The 17,332-nt window shown below is 61.9% G+C and overlaps 1 protein-coding gene across 2 annotated transcripts in view; it reads right to left on the bottom strand.

Moving 5' to 3' along the window:
- Positions 1-9,613, bottom strand: part of NKAIN1 (sodium/potassium transporting ATPase interacting 1) — a 36,429-nt gene extending 26,816 nt beyond the window's left edge. The window contains exon 1 of one of the 2 annotated variants that reach the window (XM_054802402.1): positions 9,478-9,613. In XM_054802402.1, coding sequence (XP_054658377.1) covers positions 9,478-9,531 — 54 coding nt within the window. In that variant the 5' untranslated portion in view covers positions 9,532-9,613. The remainder of the gene's footprint in view (positions 1-9,477) is intronic. The other variant, XM_054802403.1, reaches the window with a different exon arrangement.
- Positions 9,614-17,332: the final 7,719 nt, after the last annotated feature.

A 17,332-nucleotide genomic window follows, 5' to 3' on the forward strand; every position in this document is an offset into this window, starting at 1 on the left:
CTGGCCGCCGTGCCAGCGGTCCCCACACCACCATGGGGACTTGGTGACGGCCCTGTGCCACCCCGGTGCCCGTCACAGGGCTCGTGCCGTGCGTCCCCTTCCCCGAGCCAAGGGAAAACGGCGCCAGATGCTACGAGAAGGGGCCAGGAGAGGACGGTTCCGCCTGAGCGTCCCGGCAGCTGCCGACGGGAATTGGCAACCGGCCGGTGCTGGGCTGGAAGTGGCGGCAGAGGAGGGGACAGGAGGGGACAGGAGCAGGGAGGGGGCCCGGAGGCGCAGATGGGGATGCTGTGCCCCCAGGGTGGGTAAGGGGGACAGGGCTGGTCCCTCACCCAAAACAGGGGGGAAAAAAGAGAAAATACAAATCAGAGCCTGCAAAGGGCTTGTGCAAAGCTGCCCGCCCCGTGCCTGGCTGCTGCCCCCGCAGGGTGGGTGCCAGGTCCCTCCCGGGGCTGGGCGGCGCGGTTCCAGGCAGCGGGGACCCCAGCTGAACCCCGCGGCCACGGCCGGCACCGCCGCGCTGCCCGGCCTCCCCCCGCTCCTGGCCGTTTGGGGGAGGGGGGAGCCCCGAGGGGCTGGGACGAGGCCTCGCAGCTCGGCACTTCCAGGCGGCAGCTGAGCACCACCGTGACGCTGAGCCAGGGCTGCACAGGCGGAGAGAGCGGACAGGTTTTCCCCGGGGCTCCCGTCAGCCTCAGCATTCCTCGTGCTGCCCCAGCATCCTCCACTCCTCCACGCTCCCCCCGAGCACCCTCCGCTCTCTCCCCGAGCACCCTCTGCTCCCACCACAAGTACCCTCCATGCTCACCTCAAGCATCCTTCACTGCCCGAGGCTCCTCCACGATCACCCTGTCTCCCGCGACTCCCACCTGAGCATCCTCCATGATGACCCCAAACACCCTCCACTCCAACCGGAGCACCCTCCGCTCTCCCCCCACGCACCCTCTGCTCCCACCCCACGCACCCTCCTCTCCCCTGGGACATTTCCCAGTTGGGGCTTTGTACCTGGGTGTCCCCGCGGGATGGCACGAGCGCGCCCAGGGGACAAGGTGCCAGGCAGAGACGCGTCGCTCCAGTGACATCCCACGGCTCCCTGCAACCCCCAAGCCCCAAACTGGGGGGGCTCCCGGGCAGAGCCGGGCCACCCCCAGCCCTCCGGCTCCCCAGATCCCTTCCAGCGAAGGCCTTCACGTCTCCTCGCCCTGGCAAGAGACCGAGGGAAGCGACGCTGCTCCGCGCCAGCTCCTCTCCGGCTCCCCAGCGCCCGCGGCGTCCCCGGGCCACGGGCTCTGCCCCACGCACGCGCGGCGGGAAAGGGCTTCCCTATCAATCCCGTTATGGGCACAGACCAGACCGACCCAGGGCACTAATTAGCCCCAATCAAGGTAATTAGCCTGAGAGCCAAGCATGGGGCCAGCTCTCAGAGCTTGCTCCCTTTGGTTGTGTCCCCCGCGCCAGGCACGGTGGCCGCGTCCCCTGCTTAGGTGACACCCAGCCTGGGCAGTGAGGATGACGAGGGTGCCGGGACGCAGCCAGGCCGGGAGCTCGACAGCTCGGCCAGCACCAGCGCCTCTGCAGCGCCCTTGCCGTCACCGCCAGCACCCGGGGGATGCTCAGCGCCGGGGGCTGCACCGCGCTGCCTCCCCCAGCGTCCCCCCCAAGGGACGGGTCCCCGCGGCCGGGTCGGAGCCGGGACGTGGCGGTGACCACCTTGCACACGTGCGTGTGAGGAAGGACTGCACGGGGAGTCCCCTCTCTGGGTGATTCCCGAACTGCCCCTGCCATGGGCTGCAAACAGCCCCCACCTCAGCTCGGGGGTCCCGCCGGCCCCAGGGGGGTGCAGCCGGATTCACCACAGCCCCCCCTGGTACTTGTGATTTCTCCCACGCTTTGGGGTGTCTGAGCAGCTCTGGGACGTACAGCTCCAAACCCACCCGTGCCCCCCTGCATCCCTCCCTCGAAGCTCCTGCTCCCTAAAGCCTCCCCGGCATCGCCAGGATGTGCTGAGCCCCCCAGCTCCTGTGCTGAGCCCCCAGCTCCTGTGCTGAGCCCCCCAAATCCTGTGCCGAGCCCCCCAACTCCTGTGCCGAGCCCCCTAATCCCTGTGCCGAGCCCCCCGACCCCTGGGCCGAGCCCCCCACCTCCCTGAGGGCTCCCAGCAGCTGATGCCCGATGGGGAAGGGAGGGCTGAGGGTTGCGGGGAGGATTTTTTAGGGGGGAACAGCCGCTGGAAAGCTCTGTGCCCCCACGGCTCCATCGCTGCTGGGGAAGGGGGGAAGCATCACCCCAACGTGGGTCCCCACAGCGTCTCCTGCCCCAGCACAGGGGCCACTGGCTGCACAACTCGCCAGGACACAGAAAGGCAAAAGGTGCCGGTGTACGACTCCCACCGGGGCGGGACGGGACGGGGGGGATGGCTGGGGCAGGGGCCGCATCCTGCCCCACCGCTCCCATCCGGCAATTGTCTTTTTCTCCCCCAAATCTCCCTCTGCCGCACAGCAAAAACCCAAGATGGGTGAAATTTCCCAGCCAAGCCCTGGGAGCTGTTATTAATCTTATTAATAACCCACTCAGGGTTTAATGTCCTGTTTAAATACGACCGGGGCTGCTCTCTGCCAACTTTGCCTTCCCAGTTTTCCAGGCCGTTACATACATATTTTGAAAATTGAAATAAATAGCTGCTTTCAAACGGAGGGGAGGAAAAAAGACACCAAGGGGCCCATCCTGAGCCGCTCTGCCCCACTGAGCACCCCCCCAGGATCCAGGCAGGATATTTCCTCCCCACTCAACCCCCCAACGCTCCAGCGCTTCCAGCCAAAAAGTGCCCCCAGGTCCACGCTGCGATGGGGACGAGGACATCCCTGGGCATCCCAGGAGGATGAGGGATGGGAATACAGCCCGGACCGCCGGGATGAGGGGCCCGAAGCCACCCACCCGCCTGCAGCTCAGCTCGGCCCGGCCAGGCCCCGCAGCGATCAATAACCTGCATCTCGCCGGCCGGCGCTGGAGGAGCCGTTAAGACGTGTGGCCGGCGTTGATGGGAACGTTAGGGTTTTGTGGGTCTTTCATCCCTACTTTGTGCTCCTGGCCATTTTCTCCCCTTTCCGTAAAGACAGCCCCTTTCCATAAGGATGCCCCCCAAGCCTCGGTACGCGGCTCGGGCCGGCTGCAGCACCCCAAGGGGTCCCCAGCCCTGCAGAGGGGGGTGATGCCGGCAGAACCCCGTTCCCCGGGGAGATGTGCAATGGCTGCCGGGTTACGGAGCCCTTTTCCAGCCCCAGAGCGTCAGCGCGAGGCTGGGAGGATGCCGGTACCGCGGTGCCCGTGCCCGGCAGCCTCCCCACAGCCAGGACCCACCGCCGTATCGGCATTTGTGGGTGAAGCAGGATCAGTGCAGGGCCGGCAGCGCCACGGGGTCAGCGCTGGGTCCGAGCCCCAGAAAGGGATGGGGGTTCCCCATCAGGAACTGAATTTCTCCACGATGAGTTTTAAACCGTTTGAGTCCTGAATCCTTTTCCCTGCTCAATTTTTCAGCCCCCCCAGATCCTCCCCGCATTTTCTTGCCGGAGAAAGCAGGCGGAGAGGAGCCGAGAGATGCGTTGCAGGGGGAGCAAGTGGTGGGAGCCATCGGTGCTGGGGGCTGGGGAGAGCATCCCCCGGGGCTGAGTCTGTAAACAAATAAAGCCGCGAGGAGCTCGGCCGAGATGTTCATCGATCCACGAGCAGCGAGTTCCCGCAGCAAAACGAATCGCTTCGCTGCCGAGACACAACCCAGCGGCTCAGCACCTCCCGAATGTGTCCGCTTGTCACCGGCGTGGGGGCGTCCCCACGGTCCCCTGCATCCCCCGCAGATGCACAGAGCCGGCCGCTGGCATCGAGCCCGGGGCAAGCGTTGGCCAAAGGCAGCGGGGAAAAGCCATCGCACCCAGAGGTCATTTCTTGCTGCAGTTAATCCCCTCCGTGGCTAGAAAGTCCCTTTTCTCCCAAGAAAACACTCTCTTCGCCTTATTTCTCCTGTCGGTACCGGGAATCTCTTCCACCTCCCTGCCTTCCCTTGGACCAGCCACAAAGAGCTTCTCAAGAAGCCGCTTTGCCGCATCTTCCAACCTCAGATCTCTCTTCCCGACGCCCTCCTGATGTCCTGGGGATGTATTTTGGGATGGCAGAGCTGGCTGCCCCACGGGCTGGCAGGGATGCGGTACTCGACCCGCGCCAGGCGATGCATCGGTCCGCACGTTTTCTTTGGCGATGATTTTATTCCTTCTCTTCTTTCTTTCTATTACCGAAATGAGCATCATTGATTTTTTATAGTGCTAATTTTTTTCCTAACAGAAAGCCACCTGGGATTAAATCAAATTGCTTATCGGCATCTAAACACTATTACGGCAGCTGAGTCCCTTTCAGCAGCCAAACTTGTGAGCTCAACACAGAACAAGATCAAGTTTGGTGCACGAGGCTCATTTTCCCAGACATCAGTTACGCCACTGGCTTTTAGGCTTTGCCGATCACATCGTGCATCAACCTTTCCTTCCCGTGGTCTCACGGCTTCCGTGTCAGGTCAGGCTGTTTTCTGGCTCATCCTCTTTATTTTCTCTACAACCCAGCCCTTCGGGACATTTATTTTCCAGTTCCCATCGCTCCCAGCTCTGTTACGAACCGGCATGAATGATTTAGAGAGTTCTTCAACCGGTCTCATTAATACTCTTGGGTGCACATTAGCTGGTCCTGCAAATTTAGACGTACTGCACTTTAATTGCGGTTTTAATTGCGAGCTGTAACGCTCTGCCTTCCCAAACGTGCGCCCATAAACCTTTATAGCGGCCTGCCAAGCAAAGCTCTGCCTGCGAATAACGCGGATGCGCCGGAGGGTGCACGTCCGGGCGGAGGTCTCGCCAGGCTGGGCTGCTTCTCCACAGCCGCCTGCACCCCCGGTCCCTGCTGTGGCTCTTGGGGTGGTCACCCGGGGAGGCGACAAGGCGGGTTGGGGTTTTTCATGCCTATAGCACGCGCGGGTCCCCCCCCGGGGCTGTCTCCGGATCCTCAGCGCTGCCCATCCCCAGAGCATCCCCACGGCTCCACCTTGGCACCCGGCGCCCCGCAGCATCCCCGGGCGGGGAGGTATCGCCGCACCCATCGCACCGCGTCCCGCGGAGATGGGGCGCAGGGAAACGAGGGGCTCGCCGTCCCTGCTGCCGCCGTCAGCCCCCCATTTCCATAGCAACCATGCAAATGTGAAAGCTTTCCATAATCATTAGGGAGCGGAGCTGAGCAGTATAAACAGTGACTGCAGTAGATTACATGCCTATTATGAACAGTCGCGCCTTCTGAGCGCTGGTAATTATACCTAATTGTGCATTTAATTGTGTAATTGAAAACCCCCATCCAGAGTTCAGCCCCGGCTCTTCTCCCCTTTCCCCGGGGGTGGGAAGGCGGCCGGGGGCAGCTCCAGCCCCGCCGTCCTCGTGCTGTCCCCACGCTGGGGATCGGGCACGATGGGAACCGCGCGAGGACAAAAGATGCCGGCAGAAGTCGGAGGCGGGTGACTCCCGCCGGTGCCGGAGGGCAGGTGGCCAAAACCAGGCAAATCAGGGCAGGAGGGGCAGTGGGGACGGCAGGGCCAGGAAGCCCCCAAGGGTGCAGTGGGACCCCGTTGGGGAAGGGGATGTCTCACGGGGCCGGGGGGTGGTGGAGGGATGCAGGGGATGGGACCGTCCTCTCCCTTCGCCTGTCCTTCGTTAAGCCAACCCCGTTAGCTCCTTCTCCAGGCTCAGTGATGGGGGGCTCGCATCCTGGAGGCTCTCGGTGCCCCGTGAGGACCCCACGGTTTGGGCAGGCAGGATGGGGTGGACCCGCAGCTCCTCCCCCTGCACCCCGACCCCGGGAGGCTGCAGGAGGAAGGATGCCAGTGCCGGCATGGTGTGGCACGGCACGGCACACCGCCAGCCTGGCAGGCTCCGGCAGGCTCAGCCGGGCAGGAGGTGCCAACCGAGCTTTGCTTTTCCAACCAATTAAAGGAGAAGGAGAGAAACAAAGAAGGAAATGAAACCCCGGTTTGGGGCTCCGCCGGGCAGAGGTGGGAGCGCTGAGCATCTCCCGTCCCCGCCCAGCTGCATCCCACCCCCTGATGAGCCCCACGCCACAGGGGGAGGCGATGGCGTCACCACTGGGGGGTGGAGAAGGAGCCCACTCGAGCAAGCCGGGCCTGTGCCGGTGCCTGAGCCTGGCCCCAGTCCCCCAACCGGGACGGCCAAGGGGTGTGTGACAGCAGCCAGACCTCAGCTTCCAGCAGTCCGCATCCCAATATCCCGTAGCACTGCCTCGTACATCCCCCTGCAGCAGAGCCACTGTCCCGATCTGCAACCGACACCACTAGGCTTCAGAGTTAACAAGAGTTGCAGCTTGCGGCTCTGACACCCTCGACCCCGCGCTGGCAAGCGGCATCCAGGTTCATTTTCCATCCAACCGCCTCAGCAGCTTTCCTCCTGGCATAAAGAGAAATCCTCCCAACAACAACGACGTGCACCCGGAGAAAGGTTTCATACGGCACCGTGAACCCCCCAGCTGGTTCTTCAGCCTCCTGTACAACGGGGGGGACCGGCCAGAACCCGAGAGTTTTGATTTCATCTTCGTCAGCACAAATCTCTCCTGGCAGCCCGTGTCGAGGCGGGGCAGGGCCAGCGCGTGTCTGGCAATGGCATCCCTGGGGTTTTCCAGAGAAAAAACATAAACAGAGGTAAAATCTGGCGGGTGGTGCTTGTCCCCTGGGAACGGAGACACCCAGCGCTCGCAGCATCGCTTCGCCAAGCAGTGCAGAAGGAGCGTGTAGGATATTGGGATATTCCAAAGCGGCTGCCCGGGCTCCCCGCTGTACCACGGCCCGAAAACCAGTTTCCCAAACTGGTTCAGGCACAACTGCTGCCCCGAGGTCTGGGCTGCGCAGGGTGGAGCAGGCAGGGCTCTGCCTGCACCGGGCAGGGTGTGTTGCCTCTCCAAATCTGCCTTCTCCCACTCCAGCACGGGGACCTGGCACATGGACCTTGTGCCCAGTGGGTGCCGGCAGCACCAGGGCACCCTGCAGCCATGGAGCATCCTCTGCCACCACGAGCATCCCCCATGTCCAGGGGGGACAAGGGACCAGGGGCGCGTCCCCCGGGAACCAGGTTGCAAATATTGGGGAAACCAAGAGGGACGTGAGAAGGTGCCCGCGGGGTCATGGCAGCAGCTGAGGAGCCGCGGTAAGGCGCCTGCGGGAAGGCGCCTGGCAGCAAGGACCAGCCGGAGATGGTGGCATCACCCCAGGGCAGGCTGCATCTCACCCATGCTGCTTTGTTTAAGGGAAACTGAGGCACAGGCCACCCGGCGAGGTTTAGCAAGCCAGCGTGCTCGCTGGGTAGCCCCGCTGTTGGCACAAGCTCACCCCAGGCACGGCTTCCTGGGCAGCCCCAGCACACACCAGTCCAACCCCAGCCCCAGCAGCTGGGGGCACTGGGAGCACGGCTGTCCCCTCGCCATAGAACAAAGGGCCCAGGACACGCAGCAGGGTGACCCAGACACGGGGCACTCATGGTCCCCTCCCAAACCTCGGCACCGCCTGGTCTGCCCGCCCCGGCCACACCACCTCGGGGATGAGTATTGGCCTCAGTCACCCAAGGGGACGCCCTGACGGCACCCCTCACCTCCACTGCCCTGGGGCTGGGTGGGCACCCAGAGCCCCCACCCCGGGCAGGGCACCCAGCGGCACCTCTTCTCCATGGGGCGGGTGGGTGCCGCGATGGCGGGATAGGGTGCTGGGGGTGCGGGGCATGCCCACAGCCCGCAGGATGCAAGCTGCTGCCTCCGGAGCCAGGACGGAGGTCGGGAGAGCATCCCGCAGGCTGGGGGGGGATGTGCTGGGGTACGGGGCGAGCCTGGGGTGGAACGGCCACCTGTAAGGGATGGTTTTGGAGCCAAGCCTTTGGGGACCCCATCCCTGCTGCAGCGCACCGGGACACATAGGCGAGGGGGGGGAGAGGAAAGCGTGACCCCAATCTGCAGCACAAAGTTTCTCTGGGTGTGAGCAGGAGCCGCTCTCCCAGCCTGGGAGCTCACACCGATTCACTTCTTCCCCTAAAATAAACAGATTAAAATCTCTCAGATCTGGGATGTCTCAACCTTTGTTTGTCTCAAACAAACCTATTTGGGAGCTGAGCGGTAAAAATAAAGTGACCGAAAGCCAAGAAACTCCCACGCAGCCAGAAAACACCCGTTGGATTTCTCCTGAATAAGGGGGAAGGTGAGCGACGCGCAAAGCAAGACTTCACAGACCGAACCGGGGGGACAGCTGGGGACACGAGAGGCCATTCCCGCTGGGAACGGCAGGACTTCAGCCCGGGGATGAGCCCACCACAGCTCTGCTCCCTGGGGTTGAGGACTGGCTTCAACGCTTCCCGTGTCCCCCCAGGGAAGCCAGAGTTCCCCCCCCCCCATCCAAAAGTGGGGACCCCTCCCCACTCACTGCCTTCCGAAGGATGGAGAACGAACAAGAGCAATGCCAGGAGGACAGCGCCCGTCAGCAGGATGCCACCATCATCCCCAGCGCGGATCCGGAGCCTGCTTCCATCGCTGCCTCCACCCACCCCATCGCCCCCTGCAATCCCCGAGGACATCACGGGCTGACCGCCACGCGTTTCGGCAATCTCCCCCCTCGTTTTCCTCGCCACGACGAGCCCCGGCATGGCCGCGGGGTACGTTGTAGGCTGCTGATTCTCCGTTAATGAACCACCTGGCCGGGATAATTAATCGCAACCTCGTTGGCACCGGTTTTAGCAGAAAACCCCCCAAATACCCCAAACGCTCCCTTCACCTGCTTCTCTGTCAGCAGCCTGATGAAGATTGATCCGTGGGCGGCGGCAAGAACGGCACCTAATTATTACGAAGACTGACAATCCTATCAAAATTAAACCTCTCCTTTCTCTCTGCCCCAACATCCCGGCGTCCCCCGGCCGCAGGCAGACGGGTCCCGCTTGAAAGCGGGAGAGTTTACAAAGTGCTGGCAGTGGCCGCAAGTTTCCCTCCTGCCCCGAGTCGGGGGACCAGCACCCCAAGAAACACCCTTGGAGTCACTAGGATGGGAAACCGGCGGCGGGAGCGAACTCGAAGGGCAGGGATTGCAGTTGGAAACAAAGCTCACACCTGCTGGAGACGCATCCCCAGGCGCTGACAGCACAGGGAACTGGTTGGCATCCATCTCCCCAGCCGCAACTCCAGCCGGCGCTGGGCTGAGGCAGGGGACGAGGGTGGCGTTTCATTCCTCCCCCTCCCCGCCTTTATTATTTTTTCTTTTTCTTTCTTTTTTCTTTAACGGGTGGCAGTGAAGCATCCCTAAGCCGGTCCCACAGCAAGGTCACCGCCGAGACGGAGCGTGTAACGGCGACGGCCAACATTTCGCACAAAGCACAACCCGGCATGCTGATGAGCGCGGACGGCCCCTCGCCTTACCAGCTGCAGGCAGCAGAATCCGACCAGCGTACATCTCCCATTGCATCTCCCCATGGTTTCCCAGCCGGAGCCTCGGATTTCCCCCACCGTGGCCTCGCGTCGCCGTCCTCCAGCTCCTCACCAGCCGCCCCTCCGCCAGCAGAGCCGCCACCCGGGGAGCATCAGGGGGGCACCGGCAACATGTCCCGCTCTCCAGCCTCCGGCCAGCCCCGGTACTTTCTTCACAGCAGCCCCGCCGGCTCCCGCATCCTGCCAGGTTAGCACAGAGGCGGGCTGCGCTCAGAAAGGGGCATCGCCCCCCTTCTCCCCCCGCGCCGAGCCCCGCTCCCCCCGAGCCCGCCACAGCCCCATCCCCCGGCGCAGGCACCCCGCGCACACCTCGCCATCCATCCCCGGGGCGCGCAGGTTTGCGCGGAGCCCGCCCGGCCCCTCTATTGTCTCTCCCGCACAGCCGCGCTCCGCGCCCCGGGGGCGGGCGGGGAGGAGGCGGCGGGTGGGGTCGGGGGCGCGCCGGGCAGGGCGGGCCGCGGCCGCCGGAACAAGGCCAGACGCGCTCCCGGCGGGGCCCGGCGGGCGGCGCGGCCGGGCGGGGGGGAGGCGAGGGCGGGCACGCTGCGCCGCGCCGAGCCCTTGGCGGCTTCCGGGGGCGCGGGCAGCGCGGCCCCTTCGCGGCAGGCGCGGTCCTGGTCGCGCCCGCTTTTCGCTGTCGTATTTGTCTTTTTAATCGCAGATTTTTTTTCTTTTTATTCCTCTCCCCGCCCGCCCCCTCCGGAGTCAGGTGGGGCTGGGTTAAATCCCGGCGCTTTGCAAACGCCAAGGGCAGGTGAGCTGCTGCCCTCCCCCTTCCCTCGGCCCTGCGGCCCGGGGGTGGTGCCCGGACCCGCCGCACAGGGACCCCGCAGCCTGGGGGGGGGGGGGTGGCCCTGGGGTGGCACTGGGCTTGCAGCGAGGACAGATGGCCCAGCCCTGGAAGGAAAGTCCCCTCCATCCCCCTGCAGAGCCCGGCTCCACAGCCCCGCTCCAGGGCGGGGAACAACCGCTGGCCGGAGGCAAGACAGCAGCCAGCCACCCGGCTTTGGGGCTCTGCTCCCAGAGGGCTCGCAGGCTCAAATCCCGCAGGTCTGGGCCAAGGAAGTGGGTGCAGGCAGAGCTGGCAGGGTCTGGCCCCTAACCGCCACCCACCCGGCTCGCCTTTGTTCTTTTTTCACAGCACACCTTCAGGGGGATCGGAGAGTGCACATCTGCCAAGGAACAACCGGGCTGCTGCTTCTCCAGCGCTTTAGAAACCTCCTCCTGAAATGCCACCCAGCAGAAGGACTTGGGGATAGTTTGCTGCTTTTCAGTTCTGTGATTTCTTAATCCTCAGCCCTGATTTTCATAAGGAAGCATCTCCTAAACCAGCCCCACGCACTCTTAGACAGGAGAGCAGCTCTGCATGGGATCCGAGGGGCTGCACCCTTACAGATGCTTTGTGTGCAAGTGTCGGTCTGGCCACGGTCTAACTCGGCCCATCCAAGCTTGCAAGGGATCACACGTCCCTGTGTGCTGCTGGGACCAGCCTCCAGCACCTACCACACCTGGAGCTTTTCCTTCATCCTCCGTGGTGGGAATTTCTCTCCCTCCCAGCTGTTCGGCGCTCTCAGGAGCGTTTCGGGAGGTCCACACATGGCCTTCGCAGAAAACACTTGGCTTCCGTGATGGCAAAGATGCGGTGGGTTCACCAAGCGATGCTCTTAACCAGGGATCCCAGGAGAGGTGGTCGAGTCCCCACAGAGCCGGTGGGTGTCTGGAACACGGGGACCTCTGCGTTTATTGTGTGCTGCCTCAGGCTGGTTAAGTGAGCGCACGGTGAGCCGCAGCCTCCATCAGCCCCATGTACCCCCATGCCTCGCTGTGCAGGCTCCAGGGATCCCACCCGTGGACCTGGCCCCCCTGTGACACCCCCACCGGAGGCTTGACTCCATCACCCCTAGTGCTCCTGGCTCCATCATCTCCAGCTCCTCACCAGGAGTTTGGAAGAGGTCCCATTGCCCTCCTCCCGGCTGTCCCAGGCTCCTAGGGGTTACCTGGGTGCATAAGGTGGGGCACCAGCCCCATCTCCAGGATCGGGCTTGTGGGCTCCTCTTGGATTTAAGCACAGCAGAAACCTGGAGCAGAGGGATGAGTTTCACCCCATGGGTCAAAAAAAAGATGAGGATCCAACTGCCCCACCGCATCTTGTTGGCAATGGCCGAGCAAATCTGCTCGGCTCAACCCTCCCCGTTAGCTCTAAAAAAACCAGACAAAGGCAGAACACCCCTATGTGAAATCGTGGAACTGATACAATGGCACCGGGATCCTGCCTGGCTCTTGACCAGGTGGAGTTTTGCGAGGAATCAATTTTAGATTAAAACAGGTCAATATAGCATGTCAAGGCGCTTCCCTAGAAGGCGAGGAGATAACTTCATTTGTGAGTGGGTGGGAGAGGAGCCCAACATTTTGTCCTTTGCTTCGCTTGTAACCCGCCGCCCTCCAGACCCCCCAACCCTTGGCTTTTAAATTTTTTTGCAAGAGAAAACCCAGATGACCAAAATTCTGGAGGAGGTATTAGAAGGAAGTTAAATCAGGGGCAGGTGATTTATTCGTGGGGATGGGAGGAAGCCACGAAGCCTTGTGCTTTGATGTCAGCCCGGAGCTGCCTCGGTTTCCCCAACACCCATCGCGATGGCAATGCCGGAGCCTCATCCCAAATCCTGGATCCCTGCCCTGCCCCACGCGGCTCTGACCCCCATCCCGGCCCTTTGGGATGGCGATGGGAAAGGAGCTGCCTCGCCCCAGGGCTGAGCCTCTGTTTTGCTGCCCCAGCCCCTGGGGGGGTCGCAGGAGATGTCCCCCACAGCCACCACCAGCAGATCACCTCCCCGCTCGCCCAGGGACCCTGGCAGCCCCCTGGGACCGGCAGCGGGGCTGAATCCGGCCGAGCCCTCCATCCCCAGGGCAGGAGGGGCCGGGGGAATCACTTCTCTGCGTACACATAATCATCTCCTTTCATTAAAAAAAATCACCTCCTTCCACGAAAAAGGGGTGTTTGAAGTAAAAAAACCCCCACCTGGATCCTTGTGCCAGAGAGAGATCTCTGCAAGGAGTATAAACAGAACACGTGGAAATAGGGGGTTTTCACTAAACTGATATTTTTACCCAAAAATGTCCATTTTTTTTCTCAAGAAAACCAACACAGGGATTGGAGGTTTTTTAATTTTTTCCCCCTTTTCTTCCCCTCAAAAAATTCTGGAGCAGAAAGAAATCACACCACCGGCAGCTTTTGCTCCCCTTCCTCAGCTGCAGGCAGGGATGTGCCATGGCCCCTGCCGGGACACCAAGACTTCGGGCACTTGTGCCCCTCACCAGAATTATTCCTTATTTCCAAACGGAGCCAAAAAAAAAATATAGCTCCCCAGGACGAGCATCAGCAGCGTTCCCCATGCAGCCAGCAAAGAGTCGTTCGGGGGAAGAAGGAGGCACAAAGCTGCTGCAGGGCACGCCGGGCTGGGGATGCCGTTTGCTGCCTTAAAAAAGGCAAAACTGGGGAAAAAAAGGGATTTTAGGTTATGGAAAACACCCAGGGGACAACACGGTTTTGCACCCCTGGCATTGGAGTTGCCTTCCCCCCCCCCCTTCTTTTCCTCATGGACTCTCGGGGTTGATTTTTTTTTTTTTCCCTTCTTTTAGGCTGAAACTATTGTCCAGGCTTGGTGATGATTTGGAACGTGAATTTTGGGGGCAAATTTATACCGAATCTCTGCTCAGGGATGTCCCCAGTAGAGGCTGGCAGGGATGCGCCAGCCCGCGGGAGCTGCTGTGGAGACCAGCCAAGGGGGCTGGTGAGCATCTTTCACCCTCTCAGGTAGTAATTAACAGCACTAAGTCATCAGAACAAGACAAAATGATGATTTTTGGCATGTTTATTAGCAAAGAAATCTTCAAAGGGACCCCATCTATCTGGGTTATGGTGATGGGAAAAAGATATTTATTCTGATGCATTATGTAAATCAGCGCCGGGTAAATGTGTGCAAATCATGGGCACAGGTTGTGCGTAATTAAGCCGGTCGGGTGATTCCCCGTAACGGGGAGCTGGGATGGGGTTTGCACTTCGCTCAGGGTAAATCCCTCCAGAGCCTGGTGGGTGGCTGGATTTTGGCTGAGGAGCCATGATACGCACCCCTTTGCTGGGGTATCAGGGGATGAAGGTAGCTGGGATTCATGTTAATGAGCTGCTAATTAACCAGTGGCTGGAGTGGCAGAGCAGCCCTGTGAGGGAGGTGACGAGGTGCAGCCCAGCACCTTGGGACGGGGCAGCCCGGCTGGAGCAGGCGGCGGGGATGGACACGGCTCCTCCGGGCTGTGCTGGGACAGAACAGCCTGGGGCCAGGGATGCTCCATCCCAGGGACAGGGATGCTCCAGCCTTGGGGACAGGGATGCTCCATCCCAGGGTCAGGGCCACCCCATCCCTGGGGTCAGGGGTGCTCTCTGTGTGATGGGGACCCCAAATCTGGGCATCAGGCTCAGGCTGGGGGTGCCAAACACCAGCCCCCAGCCAGCACCTCGGCCGCTGACCTGGACCCCGCACCCATCCCTCCTCGCTTCACCTGGGAACAGCCCCAAACCCCGAGGGACACCTCGTGTCACCCCACGCAGGGCACCCTCCGCCCACCCAGCCCAGCGGGGACGGAGGGAAGGGCCGTGATGGAGCCAACCAAACCAAAGCCACTTCCCCAACCACCCCCGGCAATAAACCCCCGGCTGTTTAACCAACCTTTCCCCGATTTTAACAGAATTAGCCATCAGCCTGCCAATCAACGCCAGCTCCCGTGGATCACCGTTAATGGATTGCTGTTCAGCTGGCTGTTATTGAATCGATACAGAAATTAAAAAGCATTCACGCCATTCTTTCTCAGTTGTCATCTTATCTCAGCATATAGCGAAAAGCGCGGCAGATTACAAAATCCATCATCTTTTAGCCTTTGTAGCTCGCAAAATTCATAATTAACAAAAAATTTCCATTCACTTGCTCATGTAATTTAATTAGTTTTCCATTAAATAGAGACTAAATATCATCTAATCCCCCAACAGAGCAAATAATTGTTTTCCATTCTTTCAGAAATTATCACTTGCTTATTGTAACTATCAAAATTCATTAGGAGCCTCGGAGCAGCAGTGGGGAAAGGCGGGAGAAGCGCTGGAGGAAGGACAAGGAGGTAATTAGAGGGGGGCGGCAGGGCCAGGGCTCCCCTCGGCTGAGCAGGGACCTCCCGGCGCCGCGGTGCCCAGCGTGGGGATCGCCAGCGCCAGCACCAGCACAGGATCTGGCCCGCCGCAGCACACCCGGTGCTCTGGGTACCGCATCCGGCTGGGAGCGTTTGCCGATGCTGGCGATGCCAAAGGGTCAAGGACCGGGCTGGGGACAGGGACAGGGTTGGGGACGGCCACACAGGGCCACAGCAGGGGGTCACTGGCAGTTCCCCTGGCCCCCACCGAAAGGGGGGCAGCAGCTGGCAGCCCCCCCCGCCAGAGCAGCTCTATTGCACGGAGGCTGTTTAGCTGGATCCTGGGACAGATTTAATTTATAGTGGAAATCTCTCAAGCAAATACCTCCCTTGGAGGAATAAACCTGTTCAAGAAAACAATTTTCTCTGCGCTCGGATTATGCCTTTAACAGTTTGCTGCTGCGATGCCCCGGAGCTGGCACGGCTCTGGCGTGGGATGGGAGCCAAGAGGGGCCCACGCTCGCCCGGGTGCAGCGGGCAGCGGCCGGGAGCCGAGGGGAAGCCAGTCCCCCCCCGGTGCTCTGCTGCCCGGTGCTGCCCAGTGCGGGCATCGCCCCGTCCCCAAGGGCTGCTGGCGGTGCTGGCCCTAGCGGTGTCTGGGGGGAGGGGGTACACGTGGGTGCATGTGTGTGGGTGCATGTGTGCCCGTGAGCGTGGCTGTGTGCACGTGAGCGTGTGTATGTGCGTGTTTACACCTGTGCGCATGTAGCTGTGTGCAAGCGGTGCATTTGTGTGTGCACCGTGAGCATGTGTAGGCACGTGTACGTGCATGTGTGTGCACAAATGTGCACGTATGAGCACACGTTTACACACGCATGGGTGTGCATGTATGTCCGTGTATGCACACACAGGGCACAGCACCCACTTTGCACAGCAAGGACTGTGCAGGCCAGCCGGGCCATGGGTGCTAGCCCCTCATGGGGAGTGCCAGCCCCCCACGGCAGGTGGGTGCCCAGCTCTCCGGTAGCCCGCGCAGCCCAGCACCGAGCCCAGGGGAAGGCCAGCCCTGGGGAGGGCACGCAGGGCCGGCCGTGCTCACCGGTGCCCGGGTTGGGCTCTGCGGAGCGTTGAACCTGCTCAGCCCTGAGCACCCCCCCAACATTAAATCCCCCTGTCGTCCCAACGGCTCCACAGTTACGCTCCACTGACCGCGTCTCCCGTTAGGAACAGGTAGGTGCTTCTCCTAAATCGACTTCCAGCTCTCCCCGAGGGCCGGGACGTCGGCACACGGTCCGATCTGTCCCCCACTTCCCCACGCAGGCGGGTGGGCATCGATCCGGCCCCGACTGCGGAGGGGGATTGGCGGCTGCCCCCCTCCTGCATCTCCCTCCTCACCCTCCGTTGATCTCGAGTGCTTATTTGATCCCCAAGTTCCCCAGCGCTGGGGAACAGAGATGTCTCTCACAGCGTTGGGATGGGCACAGGACCCTGCCTGGGGAGCTGGGCTGGGCGCTCACTGCTGCGCTGAGTTTGCTAGTGCTCGGGTGGCAGCGCCGCGTGCGGCGGGGAGATGCCCTGGGAGCAAACTGGCCGCCCGCCCTGGCGCTGAGCTCGCTCTGCCTGGCTGCTCCCTCAGGGCCGGGGGATTTGGTGTTAATCCGGATCATTTCCCCGATCTGGGTCACAGCTCCACCCGTGCTGACGTGCCGGAGGGGCGTCTGGGGGCAGAGGGGGTGGCAGCCGCTCGCCCCTGCATGAGGTGCGGATCCGTCCAGCACCCGCTGCCTCATGCTGGGAGCTGCCGGCTGCTCAGCATCCTTCATGGGCCCCCGGGTGCTGCGGGACCCCCGGGGTGCAGCAACCGCTGTCCAACAAAACCCTCCAGGACGCAGGGCAGGGGGAACAGCGATGCCCCTCCCTGGCTTCCCTGTGGATTCCTGGGTTCGGAATTAGGGAAAAAACCCTTTTCTTCTTTTAAACAAGCAAGATTCAGTAAACTGCAGGGTTATCATCCTGGCACCGCTGGCTCAGCCCCAGGAGTTTCTCTTCCCTCTGACACTTGGGCGTATATTCAAATAAACCCATAAACCCTCGAGGATTATAACCGTCTAATCAAGCACTAAATCCCCGTGCCGGCACCCTCCTTGCTGGACAGCCCTTGGCGAGGGGACAGAGGCACAGCATCAGGCCCTGGGCACCGGGCTCCCACGCTGGCGGCTCTGGGGACATCCATCCCAAACTGCGGCGCTCCCGGCCAGAGTCCCAGCTCTCATTTACGCGCGTTTCAGGGCACGTTATTTAATACTCTGCAGAGTTAAAAATAAATCTTCCCCCTGCCTCCAGCTCTCTCCACCCGCCTCTTCAGCTGAGGGGCGATTTCTTTACGTTCGGATACGTTCATTCCCCGTGATCCAGCCGTGTGTGGGTGTTCCCCGCCGGGGACTGGCGGCTGTCGAGGGCAGCGGCGCAGGGACGACCGGGGCTGCGGCAGCCGCTCCTGCGGGCTCCTGCACGCCGTTCCCGCTGGGAATCAGGGGAACGACGGGAGGGGGATGTCGGCAGCGGACCGGGACCAGGCTGACGTTCCCTGCGCTTGAACCTGGAGCTCTGC

The sequence above is a fragment of the Grus americana genome, chromosome 23 (genome assembly GCF_028858705.1).
Source record: "Grus americana isolate bGruAme1 chromosome 23, bGruAme1.mat, whole genome shotgun sequence".
NCBI classification, from domain to species: Eukaryota; Metazoa; Chordata; class Aves; order Gruiformes; family Gruidae; genus Grus; species Grus americana.